Source organism: Anas acuta, chromosome 1, assembly GCF_963932015.1.
Source record: "Anas acuta chromosome 1, bAnaAcu1.1, whole genome shotgun sequence".
Taxonomy (NCBI): Eukaryota; Metazoa; Chordata; class Aves; order Anseriformes; family Anatidae; genus Anas; species Anas acuta.
In genome coordinates, this window is record NC_088979.1 from 113867862 (window position 1) to 113882537 (window position 14676).

At 40.4% G+C, this 14676-nt stretch overlaps 1 protein-coding gene across 36 annotated transcripts in view; it reads right to left on the reverse strand.

Annotated features, from left to right (window-relative positions):
- BBX (BBX high mobility group box domain containing) overlaps positions 1-14676 on the reverse strand; it is a 147872-nt gene that overhangs the window by 39191 nt on the left and 94005 nt on the right. For 35 of the 36 annotated variants that reach the window (XM_068693923.1, XM_068693912.1, XM_068694080.1 and 32 more), the window contains 5 exons: positions 13131-13211; positions 8451-8531; positions 5755-5832; positions 2604-3525; positions 1519-1657 (listed from right to left, as the gene is read on the reverse strand). In XM_068693923.1, the coding sequence (XP_068550024.1) occupies positions 1519-1657; positions 2604-3525; positions 5755-5832; positions 8451-8531; positions 13131-13211 (1301 nt within the window). The remainder of the gene's footprint in view (positions 1-1518; positions 1658-2603; positions 3526-5754; positions 5833-8450; positions 8532-13130; positions 13212-14676) is intronic. The other variant, XM_068693933.1, reaches the window with a different exon arrangement.

The window sequence follows — 14676 nt, forward strand, 5'->3', positions numbered from 1 at the left end:
GGACACAGAAGTAGTAGGAGAAAGGAGCGACTCCAACAGCAGCGAGGACTCCAGCAGACAGACACCCTAATGCTGAAAAAGGGGATGATGAAGGGAGCAAAAGAGTTCAGAGGAGTGGGTAGAACTAAAACCAGCTCTTCCAAGCAGACAGAAGCAGACAGAAGATCAGGTAGTGCAATGAACATAACAGATACCTTCTCCAGCACTTTGGCTCCACAAATAACTGCTTCTGCTTTACAGATTTCACTGAACAATATTCATTAATGGCATGGCTGAATCAGGAAGAAAAATTCACTAATATGTATTTTCCCCATCCAGCCAGATAACAATGGTAGAGTAGTATTTGTCAAATGAATGAAATATTTACACAATTTTCCTACTGACTTTGAATAAATCATATAAAAATACATTTTTTTTTGTCTCAGAGATATATTTGTTTTTCTTGCCATGAGGTGACCTAACTTTTTCAATTTTTTCAATTTACATTTAAAAGATATTTCCAGAAATGTACTTTCTTATATAAAGCACAATAAAAATATAAGAATTGTGCCAGTGGTTTTTATCAACTATTCCTAACGAAAGAACCCTTGAAGATTTTCATTAATGTAGTATCTTTGCTGTAAAGTGAGCTGCAGCTAAATTTCATATAGACCGGATAATAAATGCATGAAAAAGGCCTGCACAAAACAAACATATTAAAATTTTAACCATGACACGTGGAAAAACTACTCTTTTGTTGTTGTTGTTCATTTTCACCTTAATTCAGATAATTGAAAGGCTTCATAACTTGCAAGTATGAATGGCAAAGCAGATTTAACAGCTATGCCTGCAGTTAAATAAATCTGTTAGTACTCTGACAAAAATTGTTACTCATACTAGAAGAGTAATTCTGTGCAGCCTTACTAACTGTTAATGCATTTGTATTCATTATTCTTCTGATATGTTTCTTTATTGTATATATGAACAGTTTAAATATCTTGCCTCAACAATAGAAAAATTGAGTATTTATCATAATTATTTGCAAATATAAGGATGGTGTTTACTTTTCCTGTCAGCACTCTCTTCAAATAGGCAAAGGAATCTATTTTTTCTAGTCTCTTTATGATGACTGAACACCTACACAGAACTTTAAATATTGTTTGCAAAGTGTGCTGAAAATATAAAAATATAATTAACCCCCTTCACCGGCTCTTGAGCAGCTAAATATTGTGATTAAAAAATATATATATATTTAAAGAAGTGTGCAAATAATGCCATTCAAATTTATTTACAGTATTGTAAACCAGGGAAGATCTCAGAGGAATTACTTCTGTATATAACCAACGTGAAACTAGAGCCTTACTCTGCCAAACAGGTTTTGCAGTTCACAGGAATTCAATGAATTGTGTTTATGTAGTTTAAAACATCTGAGGCTTGGATGTTGGGGTTTCAGTTCACTAGCTACAACAGGAAGGACTTGCTCTTAAGTTACTAGGCTGACCTAGCTAGAACTTTGAACAGCATTAAGTAGCAACTTACCCCAAAACAAACTCTTCCTTTGGCTTAGTCTTCTTCAGTTTTTTGTTCCCACTTGTCCCGCTTTGGGAAAAAGCCCAGCTTTCTTCATTCCAGCATCCTTCATGATCTGAGGAGTTGCCTTTTCCTGAGCTTCTTTTTCCTGGGATAAAGGCAGAAAATTGGTCTCATCTTCACAAAAACGTGACAAAATGGGCTCAGAAGGAACCTGCATACCCACTCAGCAATGGAGCTTAAAGATTGTTTTGTAACCGCTTTAAGAAGATCAAACTTTTTTTTTTTTAATGGATAATAATCTTGTTGGCAACTGTTTTTTTCACCTTATACATATATATGCATATATACACTACCTGCAAAGTCAGGTTTTCTTCAGCTGTCAAGCAGGAGAAAGAGATGAGTAGATTCACAGTAATAAACTTACCTGAATTATAAACACCTTTTTCTTTTCCATTTTGACTAATTACCCATTTAAATCTACTAATTGAAAAAATGTATTTCAATATGTCTCACTGAAAGCTTCCAGAAATTTTAATCTAAAATTTGTCCTACAAGGTAAGAGGTTCTCTCACTCACCACTGACAGCAAAACTGATCACAGAATGGCCAAGGTTGGAAGGGCCCTCTGAAGATCATCTAGTCCAATCCCCCTCCCTGCCAAGCAATGAATGACCTAAGGGAAAGTGTCAGACATCTGCCTCTTGTGATCACAGTTCTCCATCCTACAAACCCAAAAGCTGTTTACATAGAAAAACTAATTGTTCAGGGTTACATGCAACAAGTCCTGGAAACATCTATCAGCAGGTCAACAATCAACCGACCTAGTCTTCAGTCAAAAAGCTAAATCTCAGGTAATGAAAGACAAAAAGGGAGAAGTTAAGAGCTCTTCAGGTAAGTAGGAATGCAGTCTGCAAAACTCAGAGACCTGCCCTGGACCCCTGAGCCCCTGTCCCCAGTATTCCAGGCGATCTGACAACCCCACCATATCACCACTGCTTGAACTTGAGCTTAAACATGAACTTCTGCTCTTCCTCCCACTCCAGGCAGCCTTTTGCAGTTCGTGCTGTAAATGAAACAGTCAAAGCCACCCACCTCTGTCCACATTAGCACGCAGAGACGTGAGCATGCCCTCTGACACCAGAGTTTTATAAAGAGCACCTTTGCAAGATCTCTCTGATTTCCTGGAGCCACAAGTTTCTATCTTTTTAACACAGTCACTGTCCTCAGTTTTGACCTGTTCTGGTAAGCTTTGGGGTACCACCTCCTCTGTGGGGGTCAGTGGTTCCACTTTAATGTTATCAGCAGCCTCACAGGGTACTTCCTTGTTGGCTGTAATATTAAGGAAATCAGGAGGCTTTGATTCTTTGGTGGGCTCCGTGGGTTTCTCCTTCGATGTTTTCTTCTCTTTCGATTTCACTTTTTTCTTTGGTGATTTTGTATCCAACATGCTTCCCTTCACATTTGAGGCAGGGCGGGCTTTTTTGCGGGGAGTTTCCGCAAGTCTCTCAGCACCCCAGTCCCCTTTTGCAACAGCTTCAATTGTGTACATGACACTTTCAATGTCCGACTCAGAGGACTGCCTCTTTTTACAAGGCTTCTTGGGGGTGGATTTTTCATTCGTGTGCCGGTCCAACTTATTTTTTTTCTTTTTCTTCTTTATTTTTTCTGGCTTGCTTAGCCCAAAGATGCTCATGTCAATCATCGAAAGCTCTGGAGAACGGCACATGTGATCCTTTGTGTTATCATTTCTCTCAAAAAGACTGCTCTCCATTATGAGACTAGTAAAATCTCTGCACTGTGCAGTTTCTGATTCCTCAGTTTTTGTCTCATCCCAGTTTTGTATTTTCCCTGTCTCTGATTGTTCTGTTTTTCCTTTACAGGAGTCTTTTATTGTTGTTTTCTCCAGTTCTTCTACTTCCATTTCATCTGGAACTTCCCTCGCCACATCTTCTAATGCTTCCACTTTTGTTTTCCCAGGTTCTTTCACTTTCACTCCTTCTGAAGCAAGGCACATCTAAAATGAGTTAAAAATAGTCACCATGAAACAAACATCAACTGTTAACATTGCTTATATTAACAGGAAGAGCACTACACATGCAGTCTCTCTGGGATCCTCATTTATGAAAGCAAACTATTTTAAAGAACAGTACTGAAAAAATGCTCAAGTCCTAATGAAACTGATGAAACATAATTATGGCTAAGTGCTAGAATAAGGCCAATGGATTCTACCACTCTGATAGAAAAATACTTCAACTGATCTAATTGCTGTTTCCATGATCCTTGAAGTGCGTTTAATATATCTGGGAAACCCACTGCTAGTTTTATTTTCATAATACTAACTGCAACAGAAAAACACAGCATCTCTCACTATATTGTACTACAACCTACTGGAAATCTCAAATCCATACTCCCAGTTCCCAAGTATGCCCATATACAATTCTTTCCTCCATTTTCCAAAAGGCCCTGAAGGGGGAGAAAAAAAAAAAGAAGTTGATCAAATCGCAGCGATCAAGATTGTTTTTCTTTACTCCAACGTGCAAAATGATTTGGGAGGTAGTAAAAAGCCTTCCAATTCTTTCTTCTTATGCCAGTCTTATTCTGCAAGGAACTGCAAAGCAGCAGTAGTTGCCATGGTTATCTCCTGGAGATAACATTAATGGAAACCAAAACGCTCATTCTGTCTGAGGAACAGAGAGGTTCAGAAGAAGAGCTACAACAAGGTCCTCAAACTGCCATGTTCCTTCAGCAATGACCTGGAAGATCCACTCAGTTTTGGATCACTTATAAGCCATGCTGCCACTGCTAGAGGTGGTAGTACTTCACAGCAGCAAGCAGTTGCCTTGGGAAGGCATGCTTTCTTTTTCTTGCTCTCCCTCTTAAAACCCCCTAAGCTGAACTCCAAGTGCTATTTTGTTTTTAAAACAACCAGCAACCAAACAGGCACCTGGACTGAAACCAGCTGGAGGAGGCTTGCTTTGAACCAGGCATAAGGAGCTTCCCTACCCTGCAGCTCAGCCCATGGGCCATATGGTCAGGATGGATGTAACTGCAGATCAGCTGGGCTCTTTTTAGGTCAATTTTCCACTTCACAAACTGGCAAGGTATTTTTTCTTGCAAACTAAAAAGATCTCTTACAGAAATGTATGAGTACTAAAGTAAGAACAGAACTCTGGTTTAAGTTTGTGATCTGAAATATGTTTCTGAAACTCCTTCTGCATGGGATGGAAGAAGGTCAAGCTAGGCTGATCATTGGAAACACTGGAGCTTTGGCAGCACAGCGGCTGTTAGGAAGGAGGCTAAATTATGCAGGGGGGAATTGCATGACTATGCTGAGGTGGGCTCTGGCACAAAGGTATTTTTTTACTGTGACTTTTTTAATGCACTGCAACGTAAACACAGCCCATGATTTCCAAAAGCTAAAGATCAATATTAAAAATGCAACGCATTGAACAAGAATAATATTTTGTCAATTAGATGCCCCCACCGTCACACCCTGCCCATGTATTTTTTCTCTTTATACCTTTGCTTCTTCTGCAGCAGCCAGTAATACAGAAGGCTGTGGCTGTGGCTACAAAAAAAGGTGTTTTTTTGTTTTGTGAGCCCTGAATAAACTTGCAAATCACAACCTTTAAGATTGGGAAGCTTGAAAAAAGGCTTACAAACAAAATAAATACATTTCCATAAAAGGCCATCAGCTTCAACTGTTCCCAGAAGGAGTAGCTGCTGAGAGAATCATTGGAACAGAGTTTCTATAGAAGTTATTGACCTGTTTTTTTCCCCAGTTCAATAAACAGTACGCACAAAAGGAGAAAAAAAGTGGCTAATGCCCTTTAACGGGTATTTGTAATGGAGATGTCATCTGAAAAGACTAACCCAGCCCTTCAACAAAGCTCCTCCCTGTCACCATGTACCCACTCCCCAACCAAACCAAACCAGTCAAACCCCAGTCCCTAAAAGAATTAATTGAAACAATGCAAATGGAGATTGGATAACCCCTTTGCCACAAGGGACTGCGTACTTCTCATCAGCCGCAGCATGGATGCTTAGAGGCCTCCAAACTGATGGCTAGTCTGGAGAAATCTTAATTTATAACACCCAAGCCAAGATAATTTATGCTTCTATAAGCAACAGTGTAATTATAACTGTAGCAACGTACTGCCTTCCAGTCTGGGGCTATCAATATCATTAACTTCTCCACCCCACTGCACCTGTGGTAATTAGTCACCAGTGTTTTTAATACTACCTCTGCCAGCTGAAATAATGCTGATGTTCCACACTGTTTTGTTAAATCGGGACCTGAATGGGATGTACTCGAAGAAATCTAAAGAAAAAACAGGGGAGGAGAATAAAGAAAAAACATTATTTTACCAGTACAATTATTTTATGCTTATTACACGGCTTTGGAAAGGATTATTTCCTTCCTCTTCCCAAAATTCATTCATAAGATTACATTATCAAAAAGTATAGACCTGTGCATGTTGTTATAAATACAATCCCTGGGGACAGGGACTGGGGCACTGAAGCACCTTCAACACTTTAGTTAGCCTTCCCATCAACCCCACCCAGCTCAGTTTTACTGCTCCCTACCAACACAGGAAAGAAAAAAAGTTAAAAATTCTCTATGTCCCCTGGAAGCTGCAGCGTTTCACAGCTTCTCCCAATCTGACGACTCCAGCCCAAGCCTCTGAAGGCTGCGTACAGCCACGCATTGTGTCAGTGCTGTTAGCTCTCCGCAGCAGAAGTGGCCTCCTTGCCTCCTGGAGGTGACGCACACTCCCCTCGCTGTCATCCCTCTGCACTGAAGGCTGAAGACAAAGCATGTATTCAGGCACTGCGAAGACTCAGCAGAGCTGAGCAGCAGCAGCCTGCCAGGCTTCAGCCTGCAGCACTGCTCCATCCGTTTTTAGAAGCTTAGAGATTCTTTGAATTCTTTAGGAAAGAATTAAACCCACTTCTACACTTTATTTTATCACCATCTGTGAAATACTGTGAAATATCAAAAGGGAAGGCACAGAAAGGGGGGAGATAAAGTTGGTTAATCCACATAACAGAGATGAAGGAGAAGCAGAGCAGTGTGCTGTGCTGAAGCTGACAGTCTCCCACGCTCCGGATCCCTGCCATGCCAGCAGCACGGAGACAGCAGTCCAGCCCCCTCTGGTGTGCAGCATCTGCGGTTTGGAGTTACAGTGGCACAGCACAAATGCCTGCCAAATGAACTCGCAAACCTCAGATGCCCTCGAGGTGATATGAACACATTAGCTTGGGATCATCCAGATCAGATCTGGAGCTGCTGTCTGAAAAGTTAAGCCGAATCTCTCATTTTATTTGTCCAGTTACAGACCAGCATTACAGAGATCTCCAAAACTGAAAAACACAAAACCAAAAATCCACCAACAAAGAACAGTACTAACATACTACAAGAGCTAGAGCTAAGGAAGATGTGCTTAGCATGTGTGCCACGCCTGTGTCAGTTTCAATCAGAGCCTTCAACATTCATTATATTTATATATATGTAATTAGGTTTATAGGAATCCAGCCAAGCAATTGATTGTGGAAACCTGTCCAACATGGCAGCATCACACTGCCATGTTCAGATTTACTTCTGTGACCAACTGCAGGACAAACTCTGCACTGCTGTGGACAGACAGGTGCCCGGACTCCCCTTGCCCCTGGGGCTTCACAGCCGCATTGCAACTTTTAATAGCAACTTCCAAAAGTCAGTCTGGATTCAACAACAGCCTTACTCCAGAACAGCACCACTCAGAGCACGCTGCTGTCCTGTGACAAAGGACACTTCGAAAACTTCTGGTGTCCCTGATTAGTGTTACAAACCTTCCTGATGCTCCAGTGCTGCAGTGGTCATATACCTGTATGGATCTCTAATCACAGGTAGGTGCAATTAGACTTGCATTGGCACTGCTGACAATGTAGCACACACCAACAAACTCTAGCACTGCCAGAGACTGCCTCTAGGGTAAGGCAGATTTTCTGCTACTCATGACCTATAAAGTCAGTCTTCCTAGTAGCATTACTGTCCATTGAACAAAGCATGAAACAGTCATCAGTGCAGGCTCAAAGCATGCTGTTTTCTTTTAGCACTTCCAATAGCTTTTTTTCCCCCTGAGATGTATTAGCCACAGCAGCAAGAACATACAGATGGATGGATGCCACCAGATGGGATCCAAAGAACCATTTCCCTCACTGAAATAGGAAGCGATTTTGAAAAAGCAAGCATAAAAAAAAAAAAAAAGTAACGAGTAGGGTAGCAGCAACTTCTATTAGCCTGAAAGCAGCAAGTATTTTCAGCTTTCTGTCACCAAGACGAACAATATTTGCAGGCCAAGCCTCAAAAGTTTGGGTGATTTATCCATATCAAAGCGGTGAGCTCTACAAGGTTACATTCAAGACTCTCAGGGTATTTCCAGGACTATTGAGAAACCTCACTTAGTACTCTTGATGACTGCTGACAACTGCCAACTTCATAATTCAATAAATTACTTCCAACTTTTCATATGGATTCGTGGATGTTCTCAAAGTCTACTTTTATTACTTTTGGTCCCTGATTCAGCAATACACTTTCCAGTCCTTATATTAAAGCTTTATTTTTTGAATCCTAGTATTCACTTCTTCATTAGAAAGAATGCCATTGTCTCGTCTTAGGTTACTATTATATAACTAATAGGTTACTATTCCTGTAAGGAAGTACTTTTTCTGTGGTCTCCAAGAAGCTATACACGTTTAAAAAGTGCATAAAGACCTAGGTCCCCAGGGCCACTGCAACTGCCTAATTCTCTGTCTTACTATTTGATTATTTGCTAGTTTATGTTTCTGGAAATACAAAATTTGATGCTAGAGCAAACCTTGCAAAATTCACACTTTGTTGGAGGGAAAAAAAATACACACATCTTCTCATTGTGATGCTAATGGATATAACTTTACCTCCGCCAACTGGAAGAGTGCCGACTTCCCACAGTGCTTTACTGTCTCAGGACTTGACAACTGGGAAGTATTTGATGAAATCTAGGTTTTAAATGAACAGAGGAGAAAATATTTCAGTGTTAACCAGGAACGGCAGACAAAAAAGGAGAAAATAAGTGAAGAAACTAAAGAAAATGAATTAGTTAAATCAGTCACTTTTATATATTCCTGGCAGAAGGCCCTACTTCAAATTAACAATCCCATCCAAGAAACACTTAGCAGCCATTTAGAAGTTAGCAGGATATAAACACAGATAATATTCTGATCATGCTGTGCATTTTATGTGATTCCAAGTGAACAAAACACACTTGTTGCTAAAAAACCATCATCTGTGGTGCTAAAGGTTAAATAAAATTCTCCTGGGAAGCCTGGGTAGTATTTCCCACTTGGTCAGGTACAGAGGAGGACCATTTGTCCCTACAGGCACTGGGTGCTTGTTTCACTTCCTTTCCTCCATTAGGAAAAAGACAACCTTACACCTGGGCATTAAATTTGGCCTTCTAAATAGATGGTGGTGTGCCAGCACCAGCACTTGATAAATAACTACCACTGCACTTCAGAACTGCTTTTGCAGCCAAACTGTTCTGATCTGCTTCCAAGAGCAGCATTATTAGTTCAACAACACAACAATTTTTCATTATTTCTCAGATTTGATTTTGTTTGTCATGGCAGTACATGGTAGCATTTGGCCTGGAAGCCTTGAAAAACTCTAGGATCAGGAACAAGACCACCAGTATTTCTATGGCATCCACTTCCTTATAAAAATCACACTTATGACCATGACCTTTCAGATGCAGAAGTTAAATATAGCCTTTTTCTTTCCCTTTTTTTTTTTTAAACAACTTTATTATCCAAACAGCCTTTTGTCTGTCAAGCAGTTTTATTAGATGAAAAACAAATTATGAACACCCACCGTCCATTTTACCACCAGCTATTTAAGATATAGTGAATAATATTTGACTGCGCATTCACGATTTAAACTAAAATAATTCAAAATCCTAGTTTTCCTGTGACACAGTTCAGTGAACCCACTCAGGATCTCAAGACTCAGCGCAGGAGGAAGGGCTCCTATATGCTGCACTTCGTAGGAAAAGAGCCTTAATTTTATCCTCCTACTGTAATACAGTCGCAGTTCTTAATTTCTTCAGTGCAGGATGAATGGCAGAAAAAGGACAGAAACACCCACACCTTAAAGTATAACCTGAGAACATGTAGACATGCTGTGCCTTCTGAGGCACAATGTGAGAAAAGTCTAAAAGATACAGGCTTGACAATAGCACGGGCACTTTAACAAAATGCAAGTCAGATCCCTTATAGTACTAATTGGAAGAAAGGGAGGCAACATTTTCAGCAAAAAAATACTCTCTTCGTAGTCAGGAAAACAAACAGTGAGAGACAAAATTAGCACTTGTTCTGGTATATTTGTCTAATTTATATAAGGACTTTACTTGGGAAGACTACAGCTTTACCTAAGGGAAGTCTGGAAGACAAGATGCTGACTAGATCTCACACTCCCAATTTCACAGCATTTTGACCAGAAGTTTTGGATCCAAACCTTCTGTTCAGCACAGAAATGCACAGAAAGGGCTGCCCTCAGGTCTGCTGAAAGCGAGCATGTGAGAACGCAGCACGGACAGACCCACCCTCCGGCGTGCATTTTGCTCTAGTGCTGATAACCTGCTGGACCAGCGAGGAGGAGCCGACTTTACTGCATGCTGGGTATGATTGCATTTTCATTACATCACCTAGAGAAAAACCTCAGAAGAGGCCCTGTAAGTGAAGAGGGTTAAACTAGCAACATTACCGCTGTCACTCTCTGGAAGCGTTTCTTTGTTTGTTTAAGGACGAGAGTTTAGCTAAGTAAATCTAAGAGGTCCCTGTGTTCCTTCCCTGCGAAGCAGCCCTCACCATCTGTTCGAGTTTGCCAAACACACAGCCAGTACGGCCAGGAGAGCAAAGGGGCCCATCTGCTCTGCCTCCCTCACATGGCAGGGAGGATGGCAGCCAGCAGCCCATGTGGCCAGGCGGCCCGCAGACCAGCGCCATGCCAGGCGGCACTGCCCTGCATAATGGCCTTCCACAAAGGCACAAGTGAGAGGGGCAAAAGTGGGACCACCGAGCATTTGCTAGATCAGAGCAGAGTGAAGAAGCCAAGAACGTAACTTGGAGACACACCAAAATGAAAAACAAACAAACAAAAACCCAAACAAAACAACAAGCTTATGAGGACACCCCATCATGGTGGAAGGCTGGTGCACTGGCTGCCTGCACGCCCACAGGCCCCAGCACAGTCTCACTCCCAAGCCTCTAATCATCTCTTGTGGCGAGACAACACCGGGCAGGCCTCATTAGCCACATCCTCATCAGCTTTAATTGAAGAGTGAGACGCTTGTGCTGGCCAGCCAGGCTGAGGCTCTATAGAAAAAAGAATCCCAGACGGCATCAATGCAACGAGCCCGTTCTGAGTGACAGCGGCCTTGTACTGCGGGGTAGAGGTGTCCATTTAAAATGCCATACCTACTCAATGGGATCTCTGTCCTCACAAAGACTCGCTCTCGCTCAGCCTGCTGCAACAGTGGTAAAGAGACAGGAAACATATGAAGAACGCCCAGCCAGAACCAAAAATGAGGTGGGACGGCTGCCAAAAGACTGCAGGCACATCAGACCACAGCACAATTCACATTTCTTCACAGGTCTGCTTGGCCACTGGCTAAATAACTACTTTTTCTCCCTCTCGTTTTTCTTTTGTAGCTTTGTACGTTGGTGACAGCAGCCTACTGCAAATTGCTTACCATAATTTAGCTTCCTAAATGCAGAGATGCATTCATATAGACAGGACCCAGTAAGAAGTGGCGCATTAAGGAATGGGATTTTTGCCAAACTTGACAAAGACACCCTGTGCAAATGAAAGCCCTTATATTTGAAGGAGCACAGGCAGCTTTAATAGCAGGAATAATAATAATAAAAAGCTTAAAGAGGTTCTTTAGCATGCATAGTATTTTCCCCTGGAACAAAGTAAATGAAAATCAGGCTGCAATCTTAAAGCCATTTCTCTATTGCTTTAGATAAAACACGATGTTAGTCACTGCCATTAAGGCTTCATAACAAAAGCATAACACTGGAGAAATAGTCATGGGAAAAAAAAAAAATGTTTTTTGTTTTTTGTTTTTTTTTTTTTGTGGGTTCTGTTATTTCCAGACACCGAAAAAAAAAACCAGCCTAAAAAAAACCCCACCCCCTCCAGACTGTAGGCATATTTTAGTATTTTTAAGAGGAAAAAGATTAACCCTGGCATTAACTTTGGCCAGTTTCTAATTAACTTTCTAAGCACCTATTCTTCCTAACATTTGATGATTCATAGATGCACTCCACTTTGACAAGTGAGCTGGCACAGCGTAGCGGTATGAGATGAAATACTGTCACATCCTTAAGACAATTTTCAGGTTTGCTGTCGTTTGTTCATGTACAAGGGGAATTGATTTTAGGTTCTGTAAAATTTTGAAGGTATGTCTGAGTCAAGCTTCAGAGTATGATTTGAAAATGCTGTAATCAAGGTATTTCGTACCCTGTTCAACTCTGTACACAGCAAAAAATAATGTAGAATTAAAATGTAAGATTTTTGAGACTAAATTAGCAGATTCACTAGTGTGAAACTTGGTAAGAAAATTCACATGAATGTTCCACACTGCAGATCTTTTGCTTTCTTTGAAAGCTTGATTTCATCAAATAGCTTCATCCTGCTAAATATCACTAATATTCTCAAAAGAACTTTCCAATTTAACCTGTAATTTAAAAAATGATAGCATGTATAAAAATGTTTTAACAATCAGAGACATCAAGTGTACTGTATCTTTTATGGAGGTGTTTCTATTCAGGTATTTTATGGCACCTGAATCAGTAAATTATTATTTATTTTTTCTAATTGGACTCAGGGAACACATCAAAGCACATGCCAGCCACGCTAAAAATGCACAGTATATAATTAGCTTAACATTTAATAGAAATAAGCATGTTGTCTGTAGTCAAACCTCCGTAAGCACATGGAATAACCAACAGCATTATCTTTTCATCCCCTTACGTTCCTCCAGCACAGCGCCAGCTCTTTTCACACACACCCCAAATATACCTTCAGCATAAGAAATTCTGCAAGTAGTACCAGACTCCCCCAAATGGGCAAGAAGAGAATAGGTGTCAAAAATCAATTTGTAGAAGCACATTAAACATGTGGAGAAGAAATTCATAAAAACAATCTCTAAGGACTCTAAATTCTCAATACATGAAGAAGAGAGAACAACTTATATACTTAGATGTCACCACCTAACAGTGCTGTCACATAGCCTTGTAGCTATGGTAAGCTTCCTTTAGCCTGGAAGTTTATTTTTCTAAAGGTTTCCTGCCTCTGGAGCAGCTGTATCTTTTTTACAGCGTTTTTTTCCCTCACTATCTTTTGTGTACGCTATGGACATCTCTTCAAATTACTGCTTTTTTCCCCTCAGGATTTTTTTAATGCAATGCTGTCATGAAGATAAACATCTACTGATGGGAGCCTCTTAAGAGAAAGGGTGATTAACCATTCAGTGACAGCCCTTATTGGTTCATTGCTTATTCCCATCCTCCCCCATCATATTTTAGCTATTATACCTCAGCAAACTGAAACAATGCAGACTCCTCAGTTTGTTTTACAGCTCCTGGGACTCCTGGCTGTGATGTGCTTGAAGAGATCTGTCAAGAAAACAATTATATTTGCATCATTTAACTCTTCAGTTTCATTATCAAATTTCAACACGTGAAATTTCTGATCCATGATAGTGAAAGACCATTGGTACCAAAGAACATGCCGATGACTCCCAGCATACCCCTACAAAGAACAGTACCTGCTTTCCCAGGAGACATGGAAATAGTGATCTTGAATCATTTTTCACAATGAAAACCTTCCTAGGATCAACAGAACAGGCTAGAACTTTTTTCGAAGGGCTTTTGTTCGCCCGTTGACATGTCAAAAGAGGGTTAACAACAAAAACTTAACACTAGATTGTATTTCACTGTTCAGTGAAAAGACCCCGCCACAGAATGGTGGTGCTGATAGAGCACAAATTGCTGCTCAGCATGGAAGATAAGTGTGGGCAGGGACACAACATATGCATGCACTTTTAGAAAAGATACCCGATCGATCCCAGAGACTATGGGAACTTTTTTTTTTTTTTTTTAAAAAAAAAACACCTACGTAGCTCATGTCAATTTTTTTTGGTTGCACATTACGCTTTGAATTCATCACAGACCTAGGTACAAGTACCATTTATTTTGTCATTGATACACAAACCTGCCACGTACTAATTAGGCACAGCCTCACTACAAACCGATTAGTATTGTTGAAAAATATGAATAATAAAAATTCATATAAAAATGAATAATGAGCTAATATGCATTTCTAATTATTGATCAATCAGCTACTTCTAAACTACACGTTTTAGAAGTGCAGACGAGCTCGCTTCCTGGAACCCACTGAAGTTCTTTGGTTGGGAAGAAAAAGCAGAGGTCATGAACCCTTTAAAGAGCATATCTTGCAGCACACAACACAGTTCTTGCTACTACCACATGATTCTGACTCTTTCCTGCTTGGGCATTGTAAAATGAACTCAATAACTGCACCGGTATTTTTCGTACTGGTTAAAAGATGGGTAACAGGGAAATTGAAGGAGCAGACTTATCAAAAGGAACTATACAATGTTTTATGTTGCTCAACTGACAGTTTAAGTACACAAAAGTATCTCAGAAATACTGGAAGATGGATGTTGAATTAGTACCATAATTAACACTGGAATTAACCAATTTTAAGAAGCTTTTAAGTATTGTTTTCATTAACAGCAAGCCAGGCGTTTCCTAACAAGACAAGCCAGCAGGCTGTTTAGGAGCTTAATCACAGGTTATGTATTTCATTCTGGCCATTACCTTTAATCAGGAATAAAGGATCAGTGCATTAATCATTTTCTAATACATTTTCAAAGCCTCAGATCTCACGGTCTTGTGGGTTAATGTTAAAACAAAATCATGTATGCCGGGCCTGGTATGTATCTACTCCTAAAGCGATGACATTTAGGGAGGAATATGAAGGTGCACACAGCAAGGAGTATTAAGACAGTAAGATTCATGGCTGGTCTGAAACCAGGTAATAAAAGAAGCCCTTGCT